This window comes from Vanrija albida (genome assembly GCF_041260175.1).
Source record: "Vanrija albida strain AlHP1 chromosome Unknown contig_2, whole genome shotgun sequence".
Lineage (NCBI taxonomy): Eukaryota > Fungi > Basidiomycota > Tremellomycetes > Trichosporonales > Trichosporonaceae > Vanrija > Vanrija albida.
Window position 1 is genome coordinate 3,293,790 of NW_027191421.1, and position 25,386 is coordinate 3,319,175.

The following is a 25,386-nucleotide window of genomic DNA, read 5'->3' on the forward strand; positions in this document are numbered from 1 at the left end:
TTTGTCGCCGAGCGCCGAGCACATTCGCCGAGGTCGCACATGACCGAAAGATGTGGAGCCCCGCGTCACCATTGGAAATGTCACACGCGGTACCATGACGTCTCGAAGGATCCGGCCGGGTCGCGCGCCGCGTGCAGCGTGGTGCAGTCCTCTATTTTCTGACCATCTCGCTCCGAGTCGCCTCGCTCTCGTCCTTTACATTGCTGCTTGCCCACTCGATGCTCACCGCCCGCCGCGCCAGTCGAACCCTCCTTCGAAAGACGCCCCTCCTCACCGCCGCGACTACAAAGCCTCTCCTGCGCGCCCGCCCCGCTCTTTTCACCCCCTCGCCCCCCTCGCCCCGCCTCTACTTCTCCACCATGCCCGTCCTCCCCGCCGACGTCTCGGGCCGCCCCGAGCTCCCGACGCACGCCGGCCTCAAGCTGTCCGCCGCGCCCAAGCCGTCCGCTGACGTGCTCGTCGTCGGCGCCGCGGCTGACGGCGAGACCGTCAAGCTCCTCGGCGCCGACGCCGCCGGCGTCTCCCCCGCCGCGGCCGACAGCCTCAACACCCTCGGCTTCAAGGGCAAGCAGGACGCGACCCTCGCCCTGCCCATCGACGGCAAGGTCGTCATCTTCGCCGGGCTCGGCAAGGTCCCCGAGGAGGGCGCGAAGCTCGAGTCGCTCCGCCGCGCCGCTGGCTCGGCTGTGCGCGCCGCCGCCGGCCTCGCCAACGTCAAGTCGGTCTCGATCGCCCTCCCCGCCGCGTCGGCCGAGGCCGTCCAGGCCATCGCTGAGGGAGCGTCGCTCGGTGCGTACACCTGGACCGCGTTCAAGTCCAAGGACTCGGGCAAGCCCCTCGAGGCCGTCGAGGTCGTCACCTCGGCCGCTGGCGCCGAGGACGCTATCAAGCGCGCCGACATTGTCGCGCGCCACGTCAAGCACGCCCGTGACCTCGTCAACACGCCCCCTAACGACCTCTTCCCCGCGACCTTTGCCGACGTTGCCGTCGCCGCTGGCAAGAAGCTCGACGGTGTCGACGTCGAGGTCTGGGACGTTGAGCGCCTCAAGGAGGAGAACATGGGCGGCATCCTCGGCGTCGGCAAGGGATCCGAGAAGGACCCTCGCTTCGTCATTGTCTCGTACACCCCCGCTGGTGGCGAGAACGCCAAGCGCGTCGCGATCGTCGGCAAGGGTGAGTAGAGTGGCTTGGGGCCTGGCCTTGGGGCCTCAGCCCCGTCGCTCCCGACCTTGGCTAACTCCCCCAGGCGTCACCTTCGACTCTGGAGGACTGTCTCTCAAGCCCAGCGCCAAGATGCACGAGATGAAGAGCGACATGGGCGGCGCCGCCGCTACCCTCCACGCCGTCCTCGCCGCCGCCGAGCTCAAGCTCCCCGTCCGCGTCACCGGCTACCTCTGTCTCGCCGAGAACATGCCCAGCGGCTCAGCCCTCAAGAACGCCGATGTCATCCGCCAGCGTAACGGCCTCACCACCGAGATCCACAACACGGACGCCGAGGGCCGCCTCGTCCTCGCCGACGGCCTCTCGGTCGCGGTCGAGTCCAACCCCGACCTCCTCTTCAACATCGCCACCCTCACCGGCGCCCAGCTCGTCGCCCTCGGCATGCGCACCGCCGCCGTCATGGGCGACGACCCCGCCGTCGAGGCCATCAAGAAGGCGTCGGCCGAGGCCGGCGAGAACTTCTGGGCCATGCCCCTGCCCGAGGAGATGCTCGAGGACCTCAAGTCGACGACTGCCGACTTTAAGAACATTGGCTCCATCCCATGGGGCGGCATGTGCAAGGCCGGTGTCTTCGTGAGTATCATGGTAGCTGAGCAGTGCTGACGCTTGCAGCTCCAGCAGTTCGCTGGCGACAAGAACAACTGGGCCCACCTCGACATCGCGGGCCCCTCGGCCAACTTCGGCGCGCCCTACGGCTACACCACCGCCGAGGGTACCGGCTTCGGCGTCCGCACTCTTGTCAAGGCGGCTGAGCACCTCGGTGCGCAGTAGGTGCGAGGGTGTTGGGTATGAGCAGCAGTAACAGCAGCATTGGATGAAGTCATAGCACAAGGGCATGGGCGGAGCGGTTTGTCGAAGGAAGGAAGGGCGCAGGGGGGAGCAGAAGCAATGGGCACATACTTACAGTAACCTGGCGTCTTACTGTTGACATTCTTCCTTTGTCCACTCACTCTCACTCTTCACTCTTCACACTCTCTCTCATCCAACAAACAATGTCTGCTGACTCCCCCTCGATACACCTACCTCACCCCGACTCGCCTGCCCAGCGCAAGATTGTCATCGATGGCAACGGTCACGCCGAGGTCATGCACAACATCCTCAGCTTTTGCGACCGTCGCACCCTCTTCGTCTGGCGTCGAGTCAACCACCGTTTCCAGTACGAGGCCGACTCCATCCTGGCGCGCCACGTCATCTTCACGTATCTCAAGCCAGCGGACGGCGACCCACCCAATGCATCAATGTACGGCTTCGTCGATTCACTGGGTCGTTTCCTCCCCGGGTCAGCAGATGCGGTGATCATCATCCCCGATAACAGAAGGCCACCATCCCCACAATCTTTCCAGGAGAAAGGGTTTGGTCAGCTCACCCATTTCGGCCGACACGTCCAAGTCCTCGATTTCGAGCTCTCTGATGAGGAGTTCCACGGGAACCACCGGCCAAGCACACCCTTTCCACGACTACAAGCCGTTCGTGCGATCCGCGACCGCTTTCCTCTAAAGAGCCAATGCTTCACTGAGGCCCAATTCAGCTACCGGTACAACCAGGGTTCGATCGAGTGTCCAACGGCTGTCGTCTTTGGTTACATTGGCCCCTACGATCCCTTCAGCTACCTTTCCCTTGGCGGCAAGGCAGCGGGCCCGCCCAACCGTGACAAACCCGGCAAGCTCGTAATCCACCTTCTTCCCCACAGTCTCCTTGAGCATGTATTCGCCTACACGGAGAACACCTGGCAAGGTTGGGGAGCGCAGAAATCGCTTGTCATTGTGCTCAACGCTCTAAACCACGCCGAGAGCGGCTTACGGATAAGGCTCATATACAACACGTCAATATTCATCCACATTTACTTCCTACTTCAATGGGCGAGAACGGGCGGCTTCTTTCCGACAAGCATTACCCTCGTTGGCCTCGAAGAAATCTTATCAGGGTATCTTCCCTCCGACAAAGCGCCACCAGGCATCATAAGCAAGATGATGGCAGACGACTGGGATCCCGGGCGCGTGCGATATCGAGGTTACGACCCGGCCGCCGTCTTTGCGCCCGCGGTTTCGTATCTCGCCAACCTGATGGAGACGGGTCAACTCACCTACATCTCTCTCAGGGACTATGCCGCCACCTTAACTGATCACCAAAGGTTCATCGAGCTGGTGCCCAGCGTGGTGCACAAGCGCAACACCAGCTTCAGGTTCTCGAAATATGGGGAGAGCGAGAGCGATGATGATGGATACGAGTAGTATCAGCAGGCGTTCAGTGGGCACTGTCCATAGGTACCTATGTACCTGCCACCCAAGCATGAACTTGTGCATTCGTTCTTCATCAGTTCAGTCACGCCCGGAGGCCTCTACGTCGCCTTCGACCAGGACCTTGGCCCCTCCCGGTCGATGACATGGCTAGCACCCAAACCGGTATAGTCATGTACTGTAGCTTGGCGGCCACAGCGGAAGCGAAATCGGTAAAACAGCACTAACTGGTGGCTTGTTGACATTTCAATCTTCCTTTTGTCCACTCACTCTCACTTTCAACAAACAATGTCTGCACCACCACCATCCGCAATACACGAGCCCAAGGTCATCATCGACGGCAACGGCAACACTGAGGTCATGAACAACATCCTCGGATTCTGCGACCGCCGGACGCTATTCGCATGGCGCAGAGTCAATCACCGCTTCCAGTACGAAGCTGACTCCCTTCTGGCACACCATGTTGTCTTCACGTTCCTCATGGAGGGCGAGCCCGTGGAGGGCAAGCCCAATGGTTCAATGTTTGGCCTGGTCGATCCACTGGGACGCTTCCTCCCTGGGTCCCCAGATACGGTGGTCATCGTCGGCAAGGGCGAAACGCTACCTTCCCTCATATCTGTGCGGAGAGACGGGTTTCATCAGCTGGCTCATTTTGGACGACACGTTCAAGTCCTCGATATCGGTAATCAGTGGGAATTGCAGCTGTATCCGGACGGCTACTTGAATCCACCCACATTTCCTCGCTTGCAAGCTGTCCGTATCTGGTACACAGGCTTCCCCCGAGACGGCCAGTACTTCGACCAATCGCGATTTCGCTACCACCGGGCTTCTGTCGAGTGTCAGACAGCTGTCATATTCGGCGACCACTGTGTCTCCGAACCCTTTGGCAGCCTGGGATTTGACATCACGTCCGGTGAGACGGATGTGGACAGGCCGAGGAAGCTCGTCCATCACATCCTGCCCGACACACTCGATGCAGACGTGTTCGCACACGCCAAGCCATACTTAGACTCAGCCAATAGCGTTCATTTCGGAACACGGACATCCCTTGCCATCATCTTCAACGCTCTAAAAGACGCCGGTGACGAATCTCGGATGTTCGACGTGCGAAACTCGACGGTCTTCGTCAATGTTTATCTCCTTCTTGAAAGGACTAAAACGACAGGCTGCTTCCCGACAAGCATAGTGTTCGTTGGCCTCGAGGAGTTCCTAGCTGGCTACGGTCCCTCCGACGAAGCACCTCCAGGCATTATAAACAAGATGAGGGGAATCGATGATTTGGATCCAACTGCGTATGTCGACGGTGGCCATGGCGACCCCTCAGCGCTCTTCGAACTGGCGCTTTCCTCCTTTGCCGACCTGATGAAGACAGGCCAACTCACCTACATGTCACTCAACGACTATGCTGCCACTTTGACGGAGCACCAGAAGTTCATCGAGCTAGTCCCGAGTGACCCGAACATCGCCCGCTTTGCGTACTAGAGTACAACGCGACTGCTGCCTATGGAGGCGAGTAGTGTATGACTGTAGTATCCTCTGCGCATAGCGCATTGCATGTAAGGCGTGAGTATGAAGGTGTATGTACATAGATGCAGTGACACTCCGAAGTGGTTTGACCAGCAGGGTGGGCTGAGCATAGCTTGAGCGTGTACCCCTGCACTGCATGGGCGACGCGTCCGCATGCCTCAAGTCCGCATCTCGACACAGTGCAGTCTCCCGCGTCGACTCTCCGCCCCAACAGATGCCATTGTCTGTAGACGATTGACTGTCGAGGGCCAAGCGCGGCGAGCATTGTGCCCCCTGGCAGGGGGAGGCTGCCATCGCGGCGACGGTGCGCGATCGGCCGTCCAGAGCACCGACCGAGGCGAGTAAGCCGCCCGGGCCCACCCTGTCCTCCTGCTCGTGGCAAGCTGCAGAGGCCATGCCGCCGTGCTCATTACGCTGTGTGCGAGGAGAAGGGGCGCATGCAGCGTGCGTGAGGTGAGCGTGTTGGGTGACGTGAGGACTGACGCATTGCGCACGGACCGCCTCGCCCTCATCGACTGGCCTGGGCGGTCACACCCACCGCCACCCCCATCAATCATCTTCCCTTCTCTCTTCTCTCCACTCTTCACTCAACCCACTCACTCACAACACCTTCCCCCTCACCCAACATGTCCGACACCGACACGCACCCCGACGACAGCATACCCTCTCAACCGGGTGCTGCACGCTCGACGCTGCCCTCTCCTCGCCGCGCCGCGGACCTGAATGACACGAGAGCGCCCGCCACCGCCGATACGCCCGCCGACTCCGACCCGTCAGCCGACGACGCTCACGCCGTTTGGTTCGACTACACCGCCTTCCCCACCATCGTTGACAACATTGTGGCATCATGCTCCGACTTCAAGACCTTGCTCAGCATTCGCGCCTGCAGCCACAAGATGAGCATCCTCGCCGATCAAGCCCTCTCCGACCACGTCTTCATCATGAGCTCCTGGTGCGGGGAAGGTGACGACATTGCTACCTACCAGGCCTTTGACATGTTTGGGCTACCCAACCTCTCTATCCGCCAACGATTTTGGGGGAACAAGAAGAAATTAGCCAAGCTACGGATCGACGGCCTTGAGACGGCCGAGGTGTTCGAAGAGGAGGAGGAGAGGTGGGTTCCTCCCATCAAAGCTGTCCGTGTTCTCGACCACACTGTAGCTTCCGATGGCGTCTGGAGACGACAAAAGACCTATGCTTTTGCCCCAGATGTGGTGCGTGTTTACACCAAGGACCATCGAGAGTTTCGCCCAACACCGGAGGAGTTTGAAGATATCTTTGACCTCTGTTTCCCCAATTGCCTCATCACCGCCCCAACTATCGTCGTCTTCGGATCCATTCAACCTCCACTGCCATACGGGCCTTACGAATTCGACGAAGATGGGAATTTACGTTGGCTTCACGATGACACCCCGAAGGGGTTCAAAGTCCCCCAACGTTCGGGAAAAGTAGTACTGCACTATCTGGTCGAATCCAGCTACGAGTTCGACTCATGGCCAAAGTACAAATACTGTTGGGCAACAGACACCGTTCTTGTTGTTGTCCTCTCGGACCTTGCCTCTTCCGACGAAATGGTCGATGAAGAAGCATGGGATGATGTTGTTCGAGGCCTCGCCCACCTCTTCAAGGCCGCCCAATCCTCCGAGTACCCCCCTTCAAGCATTATCTGTGTCGATCTAGAAGCTGCTCTCCTCAACAAGTACACCAAGTTCCCCACTTCTTCTTCAGTGATCAAGACCCCGACTCTCGTCGACCTTCTTAGTCCCATTACTTGGAACCTCCTCACATGCCAAGAGGGGGTGTGCCAGAACTCGGTGTGCGACGATGAGTCCCACGACAGTCCCCTGGCCAACATACGCAACCTTGTCGAGAGCAACATGATCTCGTGGCCCACACGTGAAGCCTACAAGGCGACACTCACCGAGGAGGAGATCCGCATCGAGCTGCAGCCCTCGCGTATGATGCTCCAGCACCTAGAGAGGGCCTAGTCACCAGAGCCGACGACCTGTAGACCTCAGCAGTTGATCGTGTCTGACATTGCTCTGTAGTCCTGATGATGCATTCAGAGTCATGTAGTCGCTAACAAGAGCGTGAAGGTGCCGGGCACCAAAAGTGGAGGAGAATCTGTGCAGAGAAGCCTTCACGGCAACCACAACCACCTTGCCTTCGCTCTAATTCTTGTCTTCATCTCAATCACCCACGAAAACCGTCACTCACAAGACGTTTGTTCATCAACTCTCTCGTCCGACCCTGTCTCTAACGTGGCCCTCAAAGACGGGACGGCACCCTCAAGCGTGCTCCTCGACATCACGAATGGCCGTGGCTACATAACCCATCGGTATTGAATCCGCGGTTTCGGACTTGGAGCCACGCACAGACCACCTCTCTCAACGCGTCGCCCAACGCGCGTCGCGCACCGCCCGCCACCTCCACGACCACCGCCCCTCATTTCACCTTCTCTCTTCTCTTCACTCTTCACTCAACCGCAAACTCACTCGCAACATCCGCCCTCCTCGCTCGACATGTACGACCCCCAAGCTGGCGACTTTGTGGTCGCCCGGCTGCCGGCTTCTCAGCCTTCGACGACCACCCAGCAGCATCTCGTCGCTAGTCGCGTCGCCCGCACTCGCGCCACCGGCAAACCGGACGAGTCGGCCATTTGGCTCGACTACACCGCTTTCCCCAGCCTCGTTGACACCATAGTGTCATCGTGCGCCGACGTCAAGACCCTGCTCAGCATTCGCGCGTGTAGCCGTCGAATGCGCACGGTTGCCGACCGAGCCCTCCCCAACCACGTCTGCATCGACCACACCTGGGTCGTCGGAGAACACGTGGTCACCTACAAGGCCGCCACCTACAAGGCCTACGACATACTGGGACGCCGCGTTGAATCAATTCCCCAATACTTTGGTGGATACAAGGCAGAGGTGGACAAGCTGCGAATCAACACCTGCCCGCTCCTCATGATGACTCCAGCCGAGTTGGAACAGAACTCTGGGCCCCTCAAAGCCGTTCGCATTCTCGATCACACGCCAGCTGCCGACTTCGTATGGGGTGATAAAGGCGCATATGTCTTCGCCCCGGATGTGGTGCGCATCTACATCAACCGCAGTCAGCGCTTGCAAAACGGACTAGATTACCTGTATTCCAGCTATCCCGCCTGCCAAGTCGTCGCCCCTACTGTTGTTGTGTTCGGTTCTCTTATACCTCCAGTGCCAGTTGGGCCTCATCGAATCGACAAGGACGGTCACAGCCGTTCCGCTTTTGAAGAGCATCCCATAGGCCCTAAGGAACTCCAGCGTTCGGGCAAAGTAGTGCTCCACTATCTCGGCTACGCCCTCGAATACTCGGATTGTTTGCAAGACTGCAAATACTGCTGGGCCACAGACACCATTCTGGTGGTTGTTCTCTCCGACCTCACCTCCGACAAAGAGAAGTACAGGCATTGGTATGAAGAGGACTTGCAGGAGGTCATCCTCATGCTCCACCGCCTTTTCAAGGCCGCCCAGTCGGCAGAATACCCCCCTTCAAGCATCATCTGCGTCGATCTCGAAGCTGGCCTTCGCAAAAAGTGCAAACAGCTTCTTTCTGCCGAGATTCCGAGTCTCATCGACCTTCTCAGCCCTCGTGCTTGGGATCTAATCGACCAAGAGGAGTATCTAGACGAATACTCGGTCACTTTTGCTCTCAACAGCCTCCGCAACCTTGTCGAGAGCAATGCGATTGCGTGTCCTTCACTTCAAGAATATAAAGCCACGCTCACCGATGAGGAGATCCGCGTTGAACTGCAGCCTTCGCGTATGATGCTCGAGCAATTGGAGGACGACTAGACTACAAAGCCCTGCCTCATGTCCTCCCACTAGATTTGATAGTTCATGAGGATGTATTCAGAGTTATAAAAGCAGTCCAATTGACCTCGAGTGTGCCGGACATCAAGTAGGTGAGAATCCTGAAGGAGAGGCCCTCCTGGACCTGGATGTCTTGGCGCCACTGCCACCATGCCGCCGCGGGGCGTTTCCATGACGCAGATAGATCCAGTAATGGCCAGAACTGGCCACAGTTCAACTTGGGGCGCATAGATTGGTCATGTGAAGCCGGAGACCGGATGTGAGACGACTTACGATGCAAAGGAAGGAATGTCCAAGGGGTTTAAAACTGCAGAGATCCGTCGTGTTTGATTGTCCCACCGTCCATTGTCTCATTCTCACAATGCCCGCCTCCTCAACCACCCGTGAACAGCACCTTGACAGCAGTGACGCCGTGCTCGACCACTCGTCATACCCCTACATCGTGTCCAAGATCGTCGACTACTCCGACCGCGGCACACTCCTCGCCTGGCGCCGCACCTCGCACGTCTTCCTTCCCCAGGCTGAGAAGCATTTCTACCACCACCTCACCATACTCAAGCTCGACCACCAGCCCGCCCATCCGGCCATTCATGTGTTCGAGTACCGAGACGGGTCCGCCAGCCGTCTCCCCATCCTTGACAGCACCGTCGCCTTGGTGGACCGCGATGACGAAGATGTCAAGAAGGGCAGTGTAAAGCTGCCCCGGGTCAACGACCACGAGGATCAGCTCCGCAGCGCACTCCGTCACTGCCGCGTTGTCGACTACCACAGCAAGTGGCAGGGCGTCGACTCGCTCGCCGCCCAGTTCGACAACCTCCACGTCGTCCGCATTCATCACCTCCAGACGGATTGTCCCGGCGTCTCCCCGGGGTCTGGGTTCCCCCTCTGCTCGTTCAACGCCCCGACAGCTATCGTCTTCGGTGCTGTCTCGCACCCGCTTGCCTCCACCTTCAAGCGCGAGAACCCATTTAGGGCGGGCAAGGTCGTCCTCCACCCAGGACCGTATTCGTTTGAAATCTGCACCGGCGGCCACGAGGAGAGGACGCCCTACTACTGGAATGGCAAGAACGACCTTGTCCTCGTCCTGAGCTCCTTCTGCCAGTTCGCCGACGTAGAAGACTGGATGGAGAGTTGGGGTTGCTTTCTCAACTCAATGTTCGCCACCCTCTGCTCTGCCGGAGTGGGCCCCCACCGTCCACGCAAGGTTATCTTCGTGGACTTCGTCCGCGCTCTGCAGATTCGCCACTCTGTTGAGTTCGGCGTTTGTCTGAACACCGCCGCCAGCGGCGGCCTCAAGATCCTCAACCCCGCGTACTGGTATGCTAGCCAGTGGGCGGCGGCGCGTCCACCGGGCCAAACCGCGACGGGCGAGGATGCAACGGGCGCACTTCAGCAAGTCAACGGTAACGGCAACACGAGATCGGACGGCAGTCAGCCGGTGAACGACTGTGACAGCTTTGCGCACATCCCGGAGGGCGTCGATGTCCACATCCGAGACGAGGAGGATGATTCCGAGCCGGGCGGTACAATCCGTTACGCCCTTCGCATGCTCACCAATTTCCGGAAGAGCAACCAAACCGAGTTTGTCACCCGCGCCGAGTACGTCCGCACCCTCACTAAGGAGGAGGCTGGGTTGGAGTTTGAGCCCAACCCCGAGCTTGCGAGCATGGGCTGCTGCTGAGTCCTTGACATGGCCAGTCACCGAATTTGATACTTCGCTACGAGTTGTACATACTGCCTCGAGATGAACCTCCTGTGCTCTACCCTCACCCTCTTTTGGCTTCTTAACGCCCCGTGGGAGCTTGATGAGCGGCATGTGGACGAGGCGGGGCTGGACGGAGGTATTATTCTCTGCATTTTGGGACTTTTTCACCATTCCGGCCTCCGTGCCACACTGCCACTTTGCACCCTTGTCCCAGAAGGGAGCGTGTTTGTCTTAGAGATGCACTTCACAACAGACTACATGCTGGGTCGAGGAGAGAAGGTCAGTTTCAGCACAGACCGCAGGATGCTCGGTGTAGGTGCCTGTGGGCGCCCCCATCCACACCGCAGCGTGTGGACATGGAGGCTGCGGTCGGGATTGGGCGTGCCTTGGGCTTGGTGGTCGGGGGCGAGGTGTGCCCACTAGTGACACGCCCAAGCAACGCCGCAACATGCCTGGGCTGCACGCCATTCACTGGCGCACGGGCGTCTCGGCGTGTGTCGGCGTGTGCTGGTCTCGAATGGGTGGCAAATGGTGGCGCAGAGTTGGGCGTGAGCGACTGACGGCGGAATCAAATTGGTGGTCGTTGAGCAAGACGGGCGACTGACTGTAATTGCATTCGCCGTCAACAAAGTCGCGTCTTCTCTCCACTCTCTCACCTTCTCTCACTTCCACTCCAATGCTCAACATTCTCCGCAAGATGACCTGCACCCACCACGACGACATCGCGGGCCCATCCACCGCCCCCGACACGTCGACCACGCAGCCTGCCGTGTTTATCTCGGCAGAGTACTACCCGTGAGTCATTATCGGTGGTGGAGGTGGAGGTGGAGGTTGAGTGACACCTTGCCTTGTGCCCTCGCCACCGCGTCTTCCCCACCCCGACGCTCACACCCACAGCACCATCATGAAGTCCATCCTCGACGAGTGCGACCGCCCGACGCTCATCCAGCTCCGCCTGCTCAACAGGAAGATGAAGAGCGTTAGCGAAGCCTACCTCTTCCGCCATGTCATGATCACCGACGTGACCAAGGACCAAAAGAAGGGGCTCGAGTCGCACACCAAGGTCTTTGAGATTCTCGACGGCGAGGAGCGCCGTCTCCCCGTCCTCGCCAACTGTCGCGTCCAGATCGGCTCGAGCAGCGTCATCAGCATTGGCGACACGTTCGCGAAGCAGGCTGCAATCGCCGACGCCCTCGCCCACGTCCGAATTCTCGACGTCAACACCTCGACCTACCAGGTCGACAAGCTCGCCAAGTACTTTACCAACCTCGACATCGTGCGCATCCACCACGCCAACACGTGCCACAACCTGAACGCGTACCCGACCACTCATTTCTACGCACCCACGGCCATCATTTATGGCTCACTCCTCGCCCCCGTCCCGTTCGTCCCTGTCCTGTCTGGTGAGAACACTTGTCCCACCAAGCCAGGCAAGGTTATCCTTACGCCGCTCCCCGACCGCTTCGCGTGCGAGGGGCACGACATCGACACCTTCACCCCATTCGAGTGGAGTGACAAGGCACACCTCGTCGTCAATCTGACAGCACTGGCCCCACACTACAGCATCATTATGTCGCCACCCGTCACCTGCGGTAGCACCTTCAAGTGTTTCCTCGATACCCTTCGCGTCTCCCTCCGCAGCGCCATCAACTCGAAGTGCCCACCCCTCTCGATTACGGTCGTCGGGCTCCAGAACCTTCTCTTTATGCGCTACAGAATCTGTCGGCTCGCTGGTAGTCTGATTCCTCAGAACCTTGAGCTTCGTCAGCTCCTCAAGTCGGCCCTATACTGGCCTCCATTCTCGACCGACGAGCTGGACAACGCGTACCACCACGAGATGTTTGGCGAGCTCGAGCACTTTATCAACGACGGCAAGATCAAGGAGATGTCGCAGCAGGAGTATGAGAAGACGCTCACCCCTGATGAGCTGCCTCTCGAAATGTTCTACAACCTCGAGCTCATGAAGGACGTCTGCTCTTGTCGCGATGGTGTTCCTGTCTCGTACTCATTCTGAGCTGCGAACTGCCGCCCCAAGACAATGCTACATCTCTAGTAGAATCTAGTTCGACCAGAGTGTCCCTCGATGCACCATGTAGATAGTGTGATACTCGTTGGTGCTGGCACAATCACGTGAATGGGTGTCATGTTGGACGGGTCCTGATCCGCCCCCAGTCCTTATAGCTGCACGCGACCGGTTCTCGTGCGTCACCTCTCAGTATGGTGCATGGTCTTGCACCGTGCAGTGGAAGAGCACGCCACTCCGGTGTGCACAAAACGAGCCCGTCTCCCCCAATGCTAACGCGGTATCTCGGACGAGGCGGATGACTGGACGGCAGTGTTGCCCGCCTCGAGATTCGCCACCCTCCACCCTCCAGCACCTATAAAAGCCAATCCGCTTCTCTTCCCTCATCATCAACCACTTTATCACTCTTCACACTTCACAACCAACCATGCAGCATCCACCTCAGCACCCCCAAGCCCCGTGCACGGGCACCCCGCCCACCCTCGCCACGGCCACCACGGCCACCACGCCCACCAGGGCCCCGGCCGGCGCGTCGCCGAAACCCAACCCAACGCCTTCCCCCCTGCCGCGTGAGATCATCGACATGATTGTCGGCTTCGCCCCACACGACTCGCTGCTCGCCCTACGACCCGTGTGTCGCGAGCTCCACCGAATGGCCAACAAGCGCTTGTTCCACCACGTCACAGTCAAACTACAGAGCAAGACCTTGGGTTACGAGAGCAAGGACCTCACGACAGAGGTGTACCAGTTGACCAACACGCACGGCAAACGCCTCCCGTTCTCAGGTTTTGGAACCAAAGAACTTGATTTCTTCTGGGCCAACAGCGAACCCACATCTAGGCAGAGGCGAGCTGAGATCCTCGGATCTACCCGTGTGATCGACTTCGACGTTGCCTTCCCCCCGCAAGACGACGTTTTGTCACTCCTGCCAGGGCTCCTAGCCGCGCGCAGCTTCTTCAATCTCAAGGCTCTCACCAACATGGCGAACCCCCTTTGTTTCTGTGAGGCCAACACGAGTCTCGTCATCAGTCACTTCCGCCTGCGTAACCTCCCCGAGCTCGTTTACCGGTGGGACCAACAAACCCCGACAGTCGTGTTTAACCTTGCTCCCTCTGCCGAACCCAACATTTGCGAGGACCCGATAGACTTTTCCGACAAACAGGTCTCCTTTCACCTTGTTGTTATCCTCTCCTTTGCGTCGACCAGCATCTCAATGTGCACCTGTTTCACCAACCAGTTCGAGAAGCTTGTCACGGCCGCTCGCCAAATGGGACGCCCCAACTCTATCACTCTCGTCGGCCTCCACGATTTCCTGTGGAGCGCCTACGGCTCAGCAGGGCACTCCTCCACGACGAAGGTTGCCCTTCGCGACCTCCTCTGTGAGCGGTTTTGGCGAACCGATGACCTCGAGGAAAACGCCCTGGGGACGGAACTCGAGGGGCTGGGCCTCGCTATCTCGGCACATGGCATCGTCTGCAAGACTGTCGAGGAGTACAAGCAGGGCCTCACCCCAGAGCAGGCGTTCATCCAGTTTTCCGGTAACGAGACTCTCCGTCCGACCTGAACATCCAAGTTCGTGCCTCATCAAGTTTTCCACCTTCCAGCCGTCGCTCCTGTTGGTGACTGACCTGCACTATGTACAGCCCGATGAACCATGAATTCGATTACCTCGGTGCGGCCAAGATTCAGAGGCAATGCAACGACATACATTTCACTGAGCAACAGACCGGTTTCCACTCCTTGTGAAGTCACGCTTCGACCTCGCCGAGGAGGCGTGGGTCGATGGGCGAGGTGGAGTGCGAGTGCGTCTCGACGCGAGGATGATCAGGGCGCGACATTAAGAATGACGCGCGCCGCCTGTCACTTTCATCTTGCTCCATCCCACCCGCTCTGACCATTGTGTACACCCCCACACCATGCAGCATCCCGAAGTGCACCCAAAACGCCGTCTGCCATACCGCCCGCTACAACTCCGACTAGACGGACGACGGATGGCGGTGCGACGTTCGCCCCGCCGCCCACTCGCAACTATAAAGCCACCCACCCGTCCTCTCCCACCCATCATCACTCACTCCTCCCACTCACTCCACTGACCAACAATGGAGCATACACTCGACAACCACTCCCCCTCCCGCCCGACCGTCTCAGACCCCCCCTCCCCACCAACTTCCACCGCCATGACACCCTCCACGCCACTGCCCTCCAACTACGACGCCGCCTGCCCGCGTGTCCCGCCACCCTCGCCCAAGCACCACACGCCCCGCCCACTCCCGCTCGAGCTGATCGACCTCATCGTCGACTTCGCGCCGCGCGAGTCGCTCCTCGCCCTGCGCCCAGTGTGCCGTCACACCTGCATGCGCGCCACCGCGCGCCTCTTCCACCACGTCACGATCCGCGCCTGCCCGCGCGTCCCCACCCCCACCGGCTGGACGCAGGCGTATGTCCTCACCGACACCTACGGGCCCCGCCTCCCGTTCCCCTCCTTCACTGCGAGCGACGAGACGGCCGCCATCCCGGCGGTCTCCTGGTCCCCCGAGGAGCCGATGGGAGCGGTGACCCGCGCCTACGTCCTCAGCCTGGTGCGCATCGTCGACTGCGACATCAACTTTCCCCGCTTCTCGAGCAGCAGCCTCCACCTGCCTGAACTGCGCGCCGCCCGCATCTTCTTCAGCTACACTAGTCTGCACATATCGATCCCAAACCCGTACCGGCCCGCGGCCGAGACGATCGTGCTCACCGGCCACACGCTGCTGCGCGCCCCTCCCGAGGTGCACGGGGGCGTCGCCCCGCGCACCGCCGTGCTCAGGTACGTCACGAACGAGAACCCCGGGTGTATCGGCCACTACGCGCCCTTCTCGGGCGAGTGGGGCGCGTTCAGCCTCGTCGTCATCCTCTCGCCTGCGACGATCACGTCGACGAGCGTGTGGGCCGGCGTGTGCTTCGCGTGCCAGTTCGCCGCGCTCGTCACTGCCGCCCGCGAGGCGCACAGCAACCCCATCACCATTGTCGGGCTGCACAAGTTCCTCCGGAGCACGTACTACGTGATGGGGCGCGGGTCCGACGAGCTCGAGCTCGAGACGCTGCTTAACGGCGCGGTGTGGCGCAAGCGCTCCGACGGTTCCGACGATGACTGCCCTGTCCTCGACGCCTTTCTCGTCCAGCTCGAGGCGATGCGCGCTGCAATCGAGAAGCACGGCGTCGTGTGCAAGACGCTGCACGAGTACAAGCGCAGCCTGAGCAAGGAGCAGTTCCTTATCCAGTTCTCGGGTAACCCTATTCTTGGGTCGCGCTGAGCAGCCCAGCTGCGGGGCTCACCAGGTCTCGGCGTGCAACTGCGCTGGATTTGTCGGCTACGCGAAGCTTTGTACATAGTAACACAGAACCATGAACTGTCAATTAGCCAACTGGGCCAATGGCGCCGATGCGACAAGGTGACTCTCACTGACGGCGGCGTTAGGGGATTGAGCGATAGGGCGTATCCCGGGAGGCCTGTTGGTGCGAGAAGACATACATAGCTGACATAGACTCATGGTTATCACTCGATGCTACTTATACTTATGGGAAACGGGCACCCGCCCCGGCAGTTCCTCCCGCTCCGGCCGACTCCGCGGGCACGGCCGAAATGTCAACCTTGGTCTCGAGGTCGTACACCGTGAAGCCCACGCTGGCGCGGTAGATGCGGCGCGAGACGAACTTGATCTTTGCAACCTCGTCCGTGACGGCCGCAGCGTTGAGAGCGGGAGCGCGCGGTGGAGGCGGCGGCGGCGGAGGGCGGAAGGCGGCCGGAACGCCTCGTCTCGCCCCACCGCTGTTGGACTCTTGCATCATGGTACCGTTCTGGGCTAGCCAGCGGTAGTTCGCGTCGGCGACAGCGCTCCGGTGAACCTCGAGCATGGAGTGCTTGCGGTCCGTGGGCGCTCCCCAGATCTCCTCGGCCCTCACAAGGTCACGGGGAGGCGACTTGGAGTTGACCTTGATCAGCTCGGCCTCGACGGCCTCGACCATCCAGCCTGGCACGTCGGCCCTGCTAACTGACCACAGTGCGTCGTTGGCCCAATCCATCCCAACGACGGTGCACACGACTGGATGAGGGCGGGTCAGGTTGTGGCGCACCACCGTGGCGAGAAGCTTGACGACGAACTGGGGCCAGCGGAGCAGTTCACCTGTGTGCGGGTCGCCGGTGGGTTGAGTAAGCGCTGCCGCCGAGAAAGGGTTGAGAGGGGGGTCGTGTGGCGGCTCGCGGGGCTTGGAGAGCCGGTAGTCGAGCGGCGAGAAGAGGACAACGAGCTCGCGGAGCGAGTCCGGGAGGAAGATCGTGTCCTTGTCCTTGGCCACCGGGCGGCGCTGCCACGGCTTTTCCATGAAGTAGCGCATGTTGATCGTAAGGCGAGACACGCCGGGGGGCGGGACGATGCTCGGGATGGTGAGCGCGGGCATGTCGGGGTCATCGACCATGGCTGTCGGCGTGAAGATGATGAGGCGCGCTGGCGTGCGGATGTACAGGGGCACCGTAAGGACAGGATACGCCGCGTCGATGACAAGGCGCAAGACGTTGACCTTGGGCAAGTGATCCTTGTAGAGCGACATGTCGAGGTGGTCGAGAGTCTCGAACGGGAACGTGGCGCGGTACTTGTGTATGTCGGCGTGGAAACGGGATTCGTCGTCGTCGCCCACCATCCATCCGGGATACAGGTTCCTCAGCGTCAGTGGCTTACTGCAAGTCCTAAACAGGAATTGCTCGACCTCTTCGACTGGGCGGTGAATGTCCAGAAGACGGCAGTTTGCCATTGAGCGCGCGGCGACCGCGTCAAAGCCGTAGAGGTAGTTCTTGCTCAGGCCGCACGGGTCGCCCATCAGGCCGAACGGGCGAGCCGTGTACCCCGAGATGACGATGTCGCCGTACTTGTTGTCCTCCGAGAGCACGAGGTGGCTAGTGAGCATGTCGTTGGCGAGGGTGCAGAAGTTGCGCGACACGCGGCGCATGCCCAGGAGGTCGTGGTGGGGGAGGTACGACAGGATGGTCTGGCAGATGAGCGGGAAGCCACTCCACGGGTCGCGGACGGCGGGCGTAGCGGCCTTGGGGGGCCCGGCGTCTATACCGGGCGAGGTGGGGGCGGTGGAGGGGGCCATGTCGATATCAGTTGGGGGGTGGTCGCTGTCGTCGGCGGCGACTGATGGATTGTTGTGAGACAATGAACGAGACAATGGACAGAAGCAGTCTTTTATCGACTCACAGCAGTCAACATCCATCAACTCGCCCCTTTCACATCCTGGGCCATCCAGCACGGTGCCCATTGTCCCCCGTGCGTTCGATGCAGCGCCTCGAGGCCGTTGGCACACACCAGCCCTATGCGAGTGTGTGCGAGGGCGTTCGCTTCGGCGTCGGCGTCGGCGCACGGTGGATGGGCACCGCAGGAGTCACGGAGTGCGTGCTGCTGCCGCAAGGCGGTTTCTGCGAGGTCGAGCGCGGAGGTGGACGGGGTATCGAGCATGGACGAGATGAGAAGGAGAGCAATCCGCAAGTGTGAGACTTGGGCGTTGCCCAACTACGTCATTGTGTTTTGACCGCCAGTCGCGCCAAAATTCCTGCCTGCCTGCCTGGCACCCTTCACGATCCAGTCCCGTCATGCTTGTTATCTACCACGAGCTCAAGACGCCGATATGCATCGAGCTGTCAGGCGAGGTACGTACAGTGCACTTAGCCGGGCCCACGTCACCCATCGCCGCAGCGCGTCGCACTCGGTGGTCTGGACTGATATCAATGACGCAGGCGCGGCCAACCCAGAGCCGGCGCGACACGTTGCAGCGCGCGCGCGCTGCTCCGCGGCTGTCATTACTTCCTGTGCATATCATTACTTCTTGTGGATACACAAGACTATACAGAATAAGGCAATGTGGAACGCAGACCATGCCAAGCAGATACCAACTCCTAGCACGCATCCGGTCCCCTCGTGGAAGATGACTGCGCTGTCGTACCAGCCGCGCCTAAACGGCTGGGACGCAGCGAGCTCCCTCACTCGCCCAAATTCCTATTCACAGGTTTCGAGCTCATACTCGCCGGGCGCCAGCGCCGCGGCGTAGTCTGAGCGCGAGACAATCTCAAACGTGTTGGCCACTGGCCCGGTCGCGAGGTCGTGCCCCTCGCAGTACTCGGTCACCTCGGCGAGGATGCGGCGGTTGACCTCTGCGCGGGCCGTCGACGCCGGCCAGCCGAGCCGCTCGGGCCTGATCTCGTCGACGCCGACGAGCGTCACCTTGGCGTTGCGCGCCAGGTCGGCCATGTGCCGGATCGTCTCGAGCTGCAGCGTCGCGTTGCGCTCGGTGACCCAGTCGACGACGGGGCCCGGGAAGCGCGGCCTCGTCGTGATCTTGACGGCGGAAGGAACATAGATGACGACAATGTCGCGGGTGGTAGGACGCACAGCGGGGTGCTCGTCGTACCAGTCGCCCCAGACCTGAGTCGGGTCGTACTTGACGTTGATGACTACCTTCTCAATGTTGACGGGGCGCGAGCTGCCAGAGTGGTCGAAGAAGACAAGCCGGTCAACACGCTTGTAGACCCCACGCCAGGCAATATCGTCGAGGAAGACAAGCTTGCGCGGGCGACCGGGGACGCTGTAGTGTCGCTGGAGGGTCAGGGCCTTTGTGCCGACGTGCTTGAGGTGGTCGGGGAGCAGCCTGACCGTTCCGAGCTTGGAGAAGCTCTGATCGAACGGGTTGGGCGGCCCGCCACGGATAAAGTGGTTCATGATGCTGCTTGTGCTCCCGACGTCGGCGACCCGGACGTGGGAGAGCAGCGCAGCGCGCCGGTCGCGCTCGGCCTGCGCCATGTCGGACACGGCGGGCCGGCGCCACTCGGCGTAGTCTTGGGCAGGGAATCCAGGTAGTTTGCCGCCGGGCGACGTGACGTCGAACGAAAGCGCGACACCGACGACGGCGAACGGGCCGGCCTCGGACGCGTTGGCGACCAGGACGTGGTCAAACATCTGTCGGTCGACCTTGTCGCGCCACGAGGCGCAGGCGGTACGGAGGGCGAGTAGTGAGCGATGGTCCGCGAGTTGGAACACTCGGTCCACAATGTGCGGGTATGCCATGCAGTCGATGGTGGCCGGCGCCGGGCCGTTCGGCCCTGCGCTGGACGCTGCGGTGTGAGCTGCGGCTGAGCCAGCCCGCCACTCACCATGACTGCAGTGGCGGACCGCGACGGGGCGCGTATCCGGCGCTGTGCTAGGCATAGTGTTGGTATCTGCTTGGCATGGGGTGGCGAGGTACCAGTGCACGGCGCGTTTTATGCAGCGGGTGCGTTCCGATGTCGGTAGGGTGCGGCAGGAGCGCGGTGGATTGAGCGATGGGCTGGACGGGGCTGGATGCGTCGTCGATGCGGAAAAGTGACCGATCATATAGGGTGGGTGCGGTCTGGATGGCTTCGTACTTTTCTTCGCTCCTTTCCTAGTCGCCATCCTTTTTTTTGCTCCTTGCATTGGCACGTTTGACGTCAGCTCAATCAGCGGGCTTGTTGGGTGCTCGCTTGCGACGCTGGCGAGATAAGCTGGCTTCAGTGCTCGGCGAGGAGTCAGTAGTGGAGTTGCGGCGTGAAGGACGGGGAGGAGGAGAGGGGGTGGCAATTGACGGCCATGATGTAATCGGCATTGATAAACACGGTTTGGCGAGCAAGTAGCCACCTCGCCTGTCGGCCGCCAGTCTCCACCCTCGGCGCATGGATCCAACCTCCAAATGGCTAAGACGCGGGGATATCGGTGCTCCTGCAGGTGCTGGCAGCGGCCAAAGATCGAGAGTGCATAGAGTTGGAGTGTGTACATGGCCGCGGGTGATCGCGACGGGTGGAAGCGCGTTCTGGCCATGACGCAGTGCGGGGCCCCATCCAACATGCCCCCTGCGTCGAGTCCGGCGGGCCCCTGCACTGCAGACTGCACCCATCACCTTGCATCAACAACTGCAACCTTCAACCACCATGGCGGCGGGCGCGACCCGCAACGCGCGAGGTAAGCGGACCACCCCGCACCGCTGAGCACCGCTGACCCGATCCCAGGTGCCCCCTCCTCCCGCCTGCACCACGTCCTCGTCGACATTGAGCTGGACGACGACCCCGCCCTCGACGACTTTGACGGCAGCCGCGCGACCTCGACCTTCACCATCACGCTGCCGACCAGCGTTCCGTTGAGTAAGCGCGCTCTCCCAGAGCTAGGCACGTTCGACTACGTGTCGTGGTCCCCGGAGCAGGGCGACGCCCGCGCCGCGCTCCTCGCGAACGTGCGCGTCGTCGACCTTGTCAACCGCCCCGAGATTGTCAACTTCTTCACGCCGGCTGCGGACCCCGCGCTCGACCCGTACGTTCCCGGCCCGGCCCACCCGTTCATCGCGGCCTTCGCGAACGCCCACACCGTCCGCGTCGTGCCCGACCCCGGCGGCACCGTCACGCTCGCGTACAGCGCCGAGACGGGCGGGCCAGAGTACACGCCCACGCTTGGCCGGCCGAGACGCGTCGTCTACTTCGACCCGCTGGCCTCGCACATCGCCATGCGCCACGTCTGGGGGCACGTGTACGGCGAGCCTGGGGCCGCGCTCGGCGGGCGCGTGGACAAGGTCGTCTGGGTCGTGCGGTACGACGCTGCTGGCGTCTGGGCGAGCAAGAGCACGGGCCACCCGTACGTGCCGGCCAGTGCGCGCGAGGTCGTCGTGGTCTACACTGCGGTCGAGTACGAACCCGAGTATCCCTCGCCCCTGGAGCCAGGCGACGCCGCTGGCGTGACGCTGCGGCTGGAGGCGCTCCGCGATCTCGTGGGTCGCGTCGGCGCGGCCATCACCCTCGTCGGCGCTGAGGCGATCTCGCCGGCCCTGCTCGGGTACGGGGAGGGGCTGGGGGCTGCAGAGGTGCTGGAGAAGGTGCTCGAGACGGTGCGCGCCGCCGTGGCTCTTGGGAGGGAGCCGAGCGCCGAGCTCGACGCGTCCCTCGCGAGGATATCGGCCGTCACCCTGGAGGCCTACACCGCGCGGGTTGGCCCGGACGAGGCCAAGCTAGAGACTGTAGAGTTTGAGCGGTAGGGTATGTGACGCATTTTCCAAGACGGTGTCGCTAATCGGAGCGCCCACCGTACCAATGGCAACTCGCCGCCCTCGGCGTGTGTGATCGCCACTCGTCGTCGCTCGCCGTCGTCACTCGCCGTCGTCGCTCGCCGCCACAGCTCCCGAGTAGCTTAGTGGTTATGGCACTTTGCTTGTACGCGCCACGGTGCTGCATGACAAAGGGGTCGGCAGTTCGATTCTGTCCTCGGGAAGCGCGGCGCGCTCGTTTTTACCTACTCGAGCGGGGAGGAGGGGGGCGGCGGTGGCGACTCGCCGTCAGCGGCGGTGCGAAAGGATGTGTAATGGGCCGAGGACAAAGGTGTACGTTGTGCGGGGTGTCTGCTTCTCACAGCGTCCCTTGCCACTCCCAGTCGGCAACGACCTCGCACTGGCCCGCCTACCACACGCTCTTATCTACTGCCCTCGGGGACCACGCCGGGCCCCACGCACACCCCGCTCCCATCGACAGCGGATTACACAACACCCCCGCGCGTGTGTCCAATCTCGAGGCATGCGAACGGGAATTCTGATTGCGCTAGCCTGGTCGAGGCCGTGCCGAACGGGAATTTTCTTCGGCACCAGGTGGCCAGGTGGTCGCCGCTAGTCTGCCGCACATGGTGGGCACGAGGTGGCACGCCCGTCCTGAGCTGGACCTGTATGTTCCGTGCTAGCGTCTGTTCATCTCGCTCAACACGCCGCAACGCGCCTCAACGCGGGTGAGATATCCAATCGCGCCAAAGATTCCCGTTCAGTGCATGTGGATGACATGGATGACAGGGCGATGATGCCGAGGATATAAACAAGACACCTGGTGGGCTGGTCGGGCCACCCCAACTCGGAGGACACCCCAACCTCAGCCACCATGTCCCACCTCGCTCAAGTCGAGTCACGCGACCCCGAGAAGGTGCACGACGACCAGGTCGAGGTCGTCGAGCGCAAGAACATCAACAACGAGTTTGCGCACGCCCTCGCCAACTCGCACTACGACAAGTGGAGCCGCGACTCGTGGACGCTGTACTGTGCGTGTCTGGCCTGGGCTCGCTGACCCCCAGTGGCGGTCTTCGTCGCCTTCTGCAGCTCTTACGCGAGCGGCTACGACGGCTCGCTCATGACGGCGCTGATTGCGGTGAGTGGCAGCCCTCGCGGCACTGACCCCCCACCTCCAACTCACACTGCCCAGATGAAACCCTTCCAGGACCGCTTCAAGACCGGCGACACGGGCTCCAAGGTCGGCGGCATCTTCGGCACCTTCAACGCCGGGTGCATGGTCGGCGGGCCGTGCAACTCGTACGTCATGGACAAGTGGGGCCGGCGCGCGGCTCAGGCGGCCGGCGCGCTGGCCATTGTCGTCGGCACGATCCTCACGACGACGTCGCATGGCCTCGCGCAGCTCATCGTCGGCCGCTTCGTCCTCGGCTGGGGCTCGGCGTTCGCCCAGTCGGCGCCGGCGTACGCCATGGAGGTGGCGCGGCCGCAGTGGCGCGGGCGGTGCGCCGCGATCTGTAAGTGGCTACGCAATCCCGGACAAGCTGATTTAGGACAACTGTGGCTGGTACGCCGGCGCGATTCCGGCCGCCGCGATAACCTGTGAGCATGTACCCGCAGCGGCGCGCTGACCCCAGTCGGGACAAACTACCTCGACTCGCACCTGTCCTGGCAGCTGCCGCTCATCTTCCAGTGCGTCACCTCGGTCATCATCTGCGCGCTCGTCTTCTTCATCCCCGAGTCGCCGCGCTTCCTCATGTCCGTCGGGCGCGAGGACGAGGCGCTCGCCTTCCTGGCGCGGTACCACGGCGGCGGGGACGTCAACTCGCCCATCGTGCGCCTGCAGATCGACGAGATGAAGCAGTCGTTCGCGCTGCAGAAGATGGAGCGCTGGTGGGACTACCGCACGCTCTTCAAGGACCACTCGGCCCGCTGGCGCATGGTTCAGGGTGAGTTCTCCCCCGAAGCGCAGCTAACCCCAGTCATCATGATGGGCATCTTCGGCCAGTTCAGCGGCAACGGCCTGGCCTACTACATCACCGTCATCTTCAAGCAGATTGGCGTGACGACGGTGCCCGCGCAGCTGGGGTACAACATTCTCTACTCGTGCACGTGTGCGATCGGCGCGCTGGCCGGCGCGCTGCTGACCGACACGATGCCGCGGCGGCGCGTGCTGGTCATCGGCCCGGCGGTGATGAGCGCCCTGCTCGCGATCTTCGTCGGGCTCAACAGCATGATCAGTAAGCAGGTCGGCGCGGACGGCGCCGGCGCGCTCGACCCGCCGCTCGCGCGCGCCGCGCTCGCAGTGTACATCCTCTTCGGGGTCGTCATCTCGTTCGTGTACACGCCGCTCCAGAGCGTCCTGCCGGTCGAAGCGCTCTCCACGCAGATGCGCGGCAAGGGCCTCGCGGTCTACACGTTCACCATGATGTCGATGGGGCTCATCAACATGTTTGCCGGGGCGCAGGGGCTGGCCAACATTGGATACCGGTACATCATCATCTTTGTCGTGTTCGACGCGTTCGAGAGCGTCGCGTGGTACTTCCTCGGCGTGGAGTCGTGCGGGCGCACGCTCGAGGAGCTCGACGAGATCTACCAGCAGGCGTACCCGCCCGGCGCGTCAAAGAAGTTCCACTAGGGGGCGGGGGGTTCGGGAAGTGGAGGTATCGGGGTGTGACTTTGTAGCGGAGATGAATGAGGTGCTGCAGTTGCTTCGGCGATCGGCACAAAGTGCCACACAGTCGCCGCCACACACCCTTCCTCCTTGCTGCTTTCCTCTGCAACCCTTCGACCGCAGCACCCGCAACAGGACTCGTGTGCAAATGACGAGCCCAGGGCTCTACAGACCGCGACCACCTCGCCCCGACAGAGAACCGGGGCGAGCCGTGCGCCACTACCCCACACCCACCCCGTCACCCCGCCACCCCCGCCACCCCCTCAACGCCTCCTCGCCCCCCCCGCTCGCACGACCACTCCCCCCTCCCCCCGCTCCCCTCCTCCGCAACAAAAGCAAAGCCGACGTTGACATGATTCGAACATGCGCTCCTTCCGGAAATTGATCGCTCCAACCGGATTCGAGTCAATCGCGTTAACCACTCCGCCACAACGCCTTGCAGACCGAGATCTGTGTGTTTCCGCAGCGGCGAGCGCACACGAGCGTGTGTCGGTGCGGGGCCCACTGTCTGGGTGATCACCTCCTCCATCACATCGCACGTTTCTACAGCTTGTGGCTGGGCACGACGTCCTGCTCGGCCGCCACTACTACGAGTCGTGCGCAGCCGCCGCCACCTTCGGCCCGTGGCTTATCGCCCGCCCGGGCTAGCGCGCTCCACAGCCGCAGTTGTGGGGACTGGGGACTTTGCGGTGACGACACGTGCCCCCCTCCCTCCGCCTATGCACCCCCGCCGCGCTCCAACTCATGCACAATGTCGCGGAATGTCGCCGAGTCAAGTGGAGCGCGCAGCGCGTCGAGCTGCACGTGCCGACGTGTGGTGGGGCAAAAGTCGATCACGGGGCCACCATACCAGCGTCACTCTTGGCTCCTGGCCCTAACTATTCTCGTGCCTGTCGTCGCTCTTGGCCACGCCACCGCCGCCGCCTCCAATTTGCCACCCAACACCCACGAATGCAGTGGAGATACATGATAAATGCCTACAGGCTACTGGTTTGTCACTCGTGTACTAGCTAATGGTAAACATAAGACCGGAACGTACGTAAACGGACGGGTCGCGTCGCGCCTCCTCTCAGCTCGTCCTC

At 61.5% G+C, this 25,386-nt stretch overlaps 13 protein-coding genes and 2 non-coding genes across 15 annotated transcripts; 12 read left to right on the forward strand and 3 right to left on the reverse strand.

Annotated features, from left to right (window-relative positions):
• Positions 1-359: 359 nt before the first annotated feature.
• Q8F55_002993 (uncharacterized protein) lies at positions 360-1,992 on the forward strand (the record flags this gene model as incomplete). The annotated part of the gene is made up of 3 exons (XM_069351556.1): positions 360-1,173; positions 1,247-1,794; positions 1,834-1,992. The coding sequence occupies 3 exons, from the start codon at positions 360-362 to the stop codon at positions 1,990-1,992; spliced, it is 1,521 nt and encodes a 506-aa protein (XP_069211942.1).
• Positions 1,993-2,213: 221 nt separating this feature from the next.
• Q8F55_002994 (uncharacterized protein) lies at positions 2,214-3,452 on the forward strand (the record flags this gene model as incomplete). Its single annotated transcript, XM_069351557.1, has 1 exon — positions 2,214-3,452. One exon carries the CDS (start codon positions 2,214-2,216, stop codon positions 3,450-3,452), a length of 1,239 nt encoding a protein of 412 aa, XP_069211943.1.
• A 294-nt stretch (positions 3,453-3,746) lies between these two features.
• Q8F55_002995 (uncharacterized protein) lies at positions 3,747-4,940 on the forward strand (the record flags this gene model as incomplete). The annotated part of the gene is made up of 2 exons (XM_069351558.1): positions 3,747-4,076; positions 4,887-4,940. 2 exons carry the CDS (start codon positions 3,747-3,749, stop codon positions 4,938-4,940), a joined length of 384 nt encoding a protein of 127 aa, XP_069211944.1.
• Positions 4,941-5,611: 671 nt separating this feature from the next.
• On the forward strand, positions 5,612-6,973 carry Q8F55_002996 (uncharacterized protein; the record flags this gene model as incomplete). The annotated part of the gene is made up of 2 exons (XM_069351559.1): positions 5,612-6,099; positions 6,463-6,973. 2 exons carry the CDS (start codon positions 5,612-5,614, stop codon positions 6,971-6,973), a joined length of 999 nt encoding a protein of 332 aa, XP_069211945.1.
• Positions 6,974-7,507: 534 nt separating this feature from the next.
• Positions 7,508-8,815, forward strand: Q8F55_002997 (uncharacterized protein; the record flags this gene model as incomplete). The annotated part of the gene is made up of 2 exons (XM_069351560.1): positions 7,508-8,074; positions 8,285-8,815. The coding sequence occupies 2 exons, from the start codon at positions 7,508-7,510 to the stop codon at positions 8,813-8,815; spliced, it is 1,098 nt and encodes a 365-aa protein (XP_069211946.1).
• Positions 8,816-9,194: 379 nt separating this feature from the next.
• Positions 9,195-10,514, forward strand: Q8F55_002998 (uncharacterized protein; the record flags this gene model as incomplete). Its single annotated transcript, XM_069351561.1, has 1 exon — positions 9,195-10,514. The coding sequence occupies one exon, from the start codon at positions 9,195-9,197 to the stop codon at positions 10,512-10,514; it is 1,320 nt and encodes a 439-aa protein (XP_069211947.1).
• A 700-nt stretch (positions 10,515-11,214) lies between these two features.
• On the forward strand, positions 11,215-12,552 carry Q8F55_002999 (uncharacterized protein; the record flags this gene model as incomplete). Its single annotated transcript, XM_069351562.1, has 2 exons — positions 11,215-11,333; positions 11,436-12,552. The coding sequence occupies 2 exons, from the start codon at positions 11,215-11,217 to the stop codon at positions 12,550-12,552; spliced, it is 1,236 nt and encodes a 411-aa protein (XP_069211948.1).
• A 592-nt stretch (positions 12,553-13,144) lies between these two features.
• On the forward strand, positions 13,145-14,125 carry Q8F55_003000 (uncharacterized protein; the record flags this gene model as incomplete). Its single annotated transcript, XM_069351563.1, has 1 exon — positions 13,145-14,125. One exon carries the CDS (start codon positions 13,145-13,147, stop codon positions 14,123-14,125), a length of 981 nt encoding a protein of 326 aa, XP_069211949.1.
• A 613-nt stretch (positions 14,126-14,738) lies between these two features.
• Q8F55_003001 (uncharacterized protein) lies at positions 14,739-15,854 on the forward strand (the record flags this gene model as incomplete). Its single annotated transcript, XM_069351564.1, has 1 exon — positions 14,739-15,854. The coding sequence occupies one exon, from the start codon at positions 14,739-14,741 to the stop codon at positions 15,852-15,854; it is 1,116 nt and encodes a 371-aa protein (XP_069211950.1).
• A 262-nt stretch (positions 15,855-16,116) lies between these two features.
• Q8F55_003002 (uncharacterized protein) lies at positions 16,117-17,856 on the reverse strand (the record flags this gene model as incomplete). Its single annotated transcript, XM_069351565.1, has 2 exons — positions 16,117-17,732; positions 17,796-17,856. The coding sequence occupies 2 exons, from the start codon at positions 17,854-17,856 to the stop codon at positions 16,117-16,119; spliced, it is 1,677 nt and encodes a 558-aa protein (XP_069211951.1).
• Positions 17,857-18,590: 734 nt separating this feature from the next.
• On the reverse strand, positions 18,591-19,796 carry Q8F55_003003 (uncharacterized protein; the record flags this gene model as incomplete). The annotated part of the gene is made up of 2 exons (XM_069351566.1): positions 18,591-19,702; positions 19,742-19,796. 2 exons carry the CDS (start codon positions 19,794-19,796, stop codon positions 18,591-18,593), a joined length of 1,167 nt encoding a protein of 388 aa, XP_069211952.1.
• Positions 19,797-20,533: 737 nt separating this feature from the next.
• Positions 20,534-21,624, forward strand: Q8F55_003004 (uncharacterized protein; the record flags this gene model as incomplete). Its single annotated transcript, XM_069351567.1, has 2 exons — positions 20,534-20,564; positions 20,612-21,624. The coding sequence occupies 2 exons, from the start codon at positions 20,534-20,536 to the stop codon at positions 21,622-21,624; spliced, it is 1,044 nt and encodes a 347-aa protein (XP_069211953.1).
• A 141-nt stretch (positions 21,625-21,765) lies between these two features.
• Positions 21,766-21,857, forward strand: Q8F55_003005. The gene has a single exon. It is a non-coding gene; the product is annotated as a tRNA-Thr (tRNA).
• Positions 21,858-22,507: 650 nt separating this feature from the next.
• Positions 22,508-24,268, forward strand: Q8F55_003006 (uncharacterized protein; the record flags this gene model as incomplete). The annotated part of the gene is made up of 4 exons (XM_069351568.1): positions 22,508-22,659; positions 22,723-22,771; positions 22,826-23,147; positions 23,268-24,268. 4 exons carry the CDS (start codon positions 22,508-22,510, stop codon positions 24,266-24,268), a joined length of 1,524 nt encoding a protein of 507 aa, XP_069211954.1.
• Positions 24,269-24,646: 378 nt separating this feature from the next.
• Q8F55_003007 lies at positions 24,647-24,740 on the reverse strand. The gene has a single exon. It is a non-coding gene; the product is annotated as a tRNA-Ser (tRNA).
• Between the last annotated feature and the right edge of the window lie 646 nt (positions 24,741-25,386).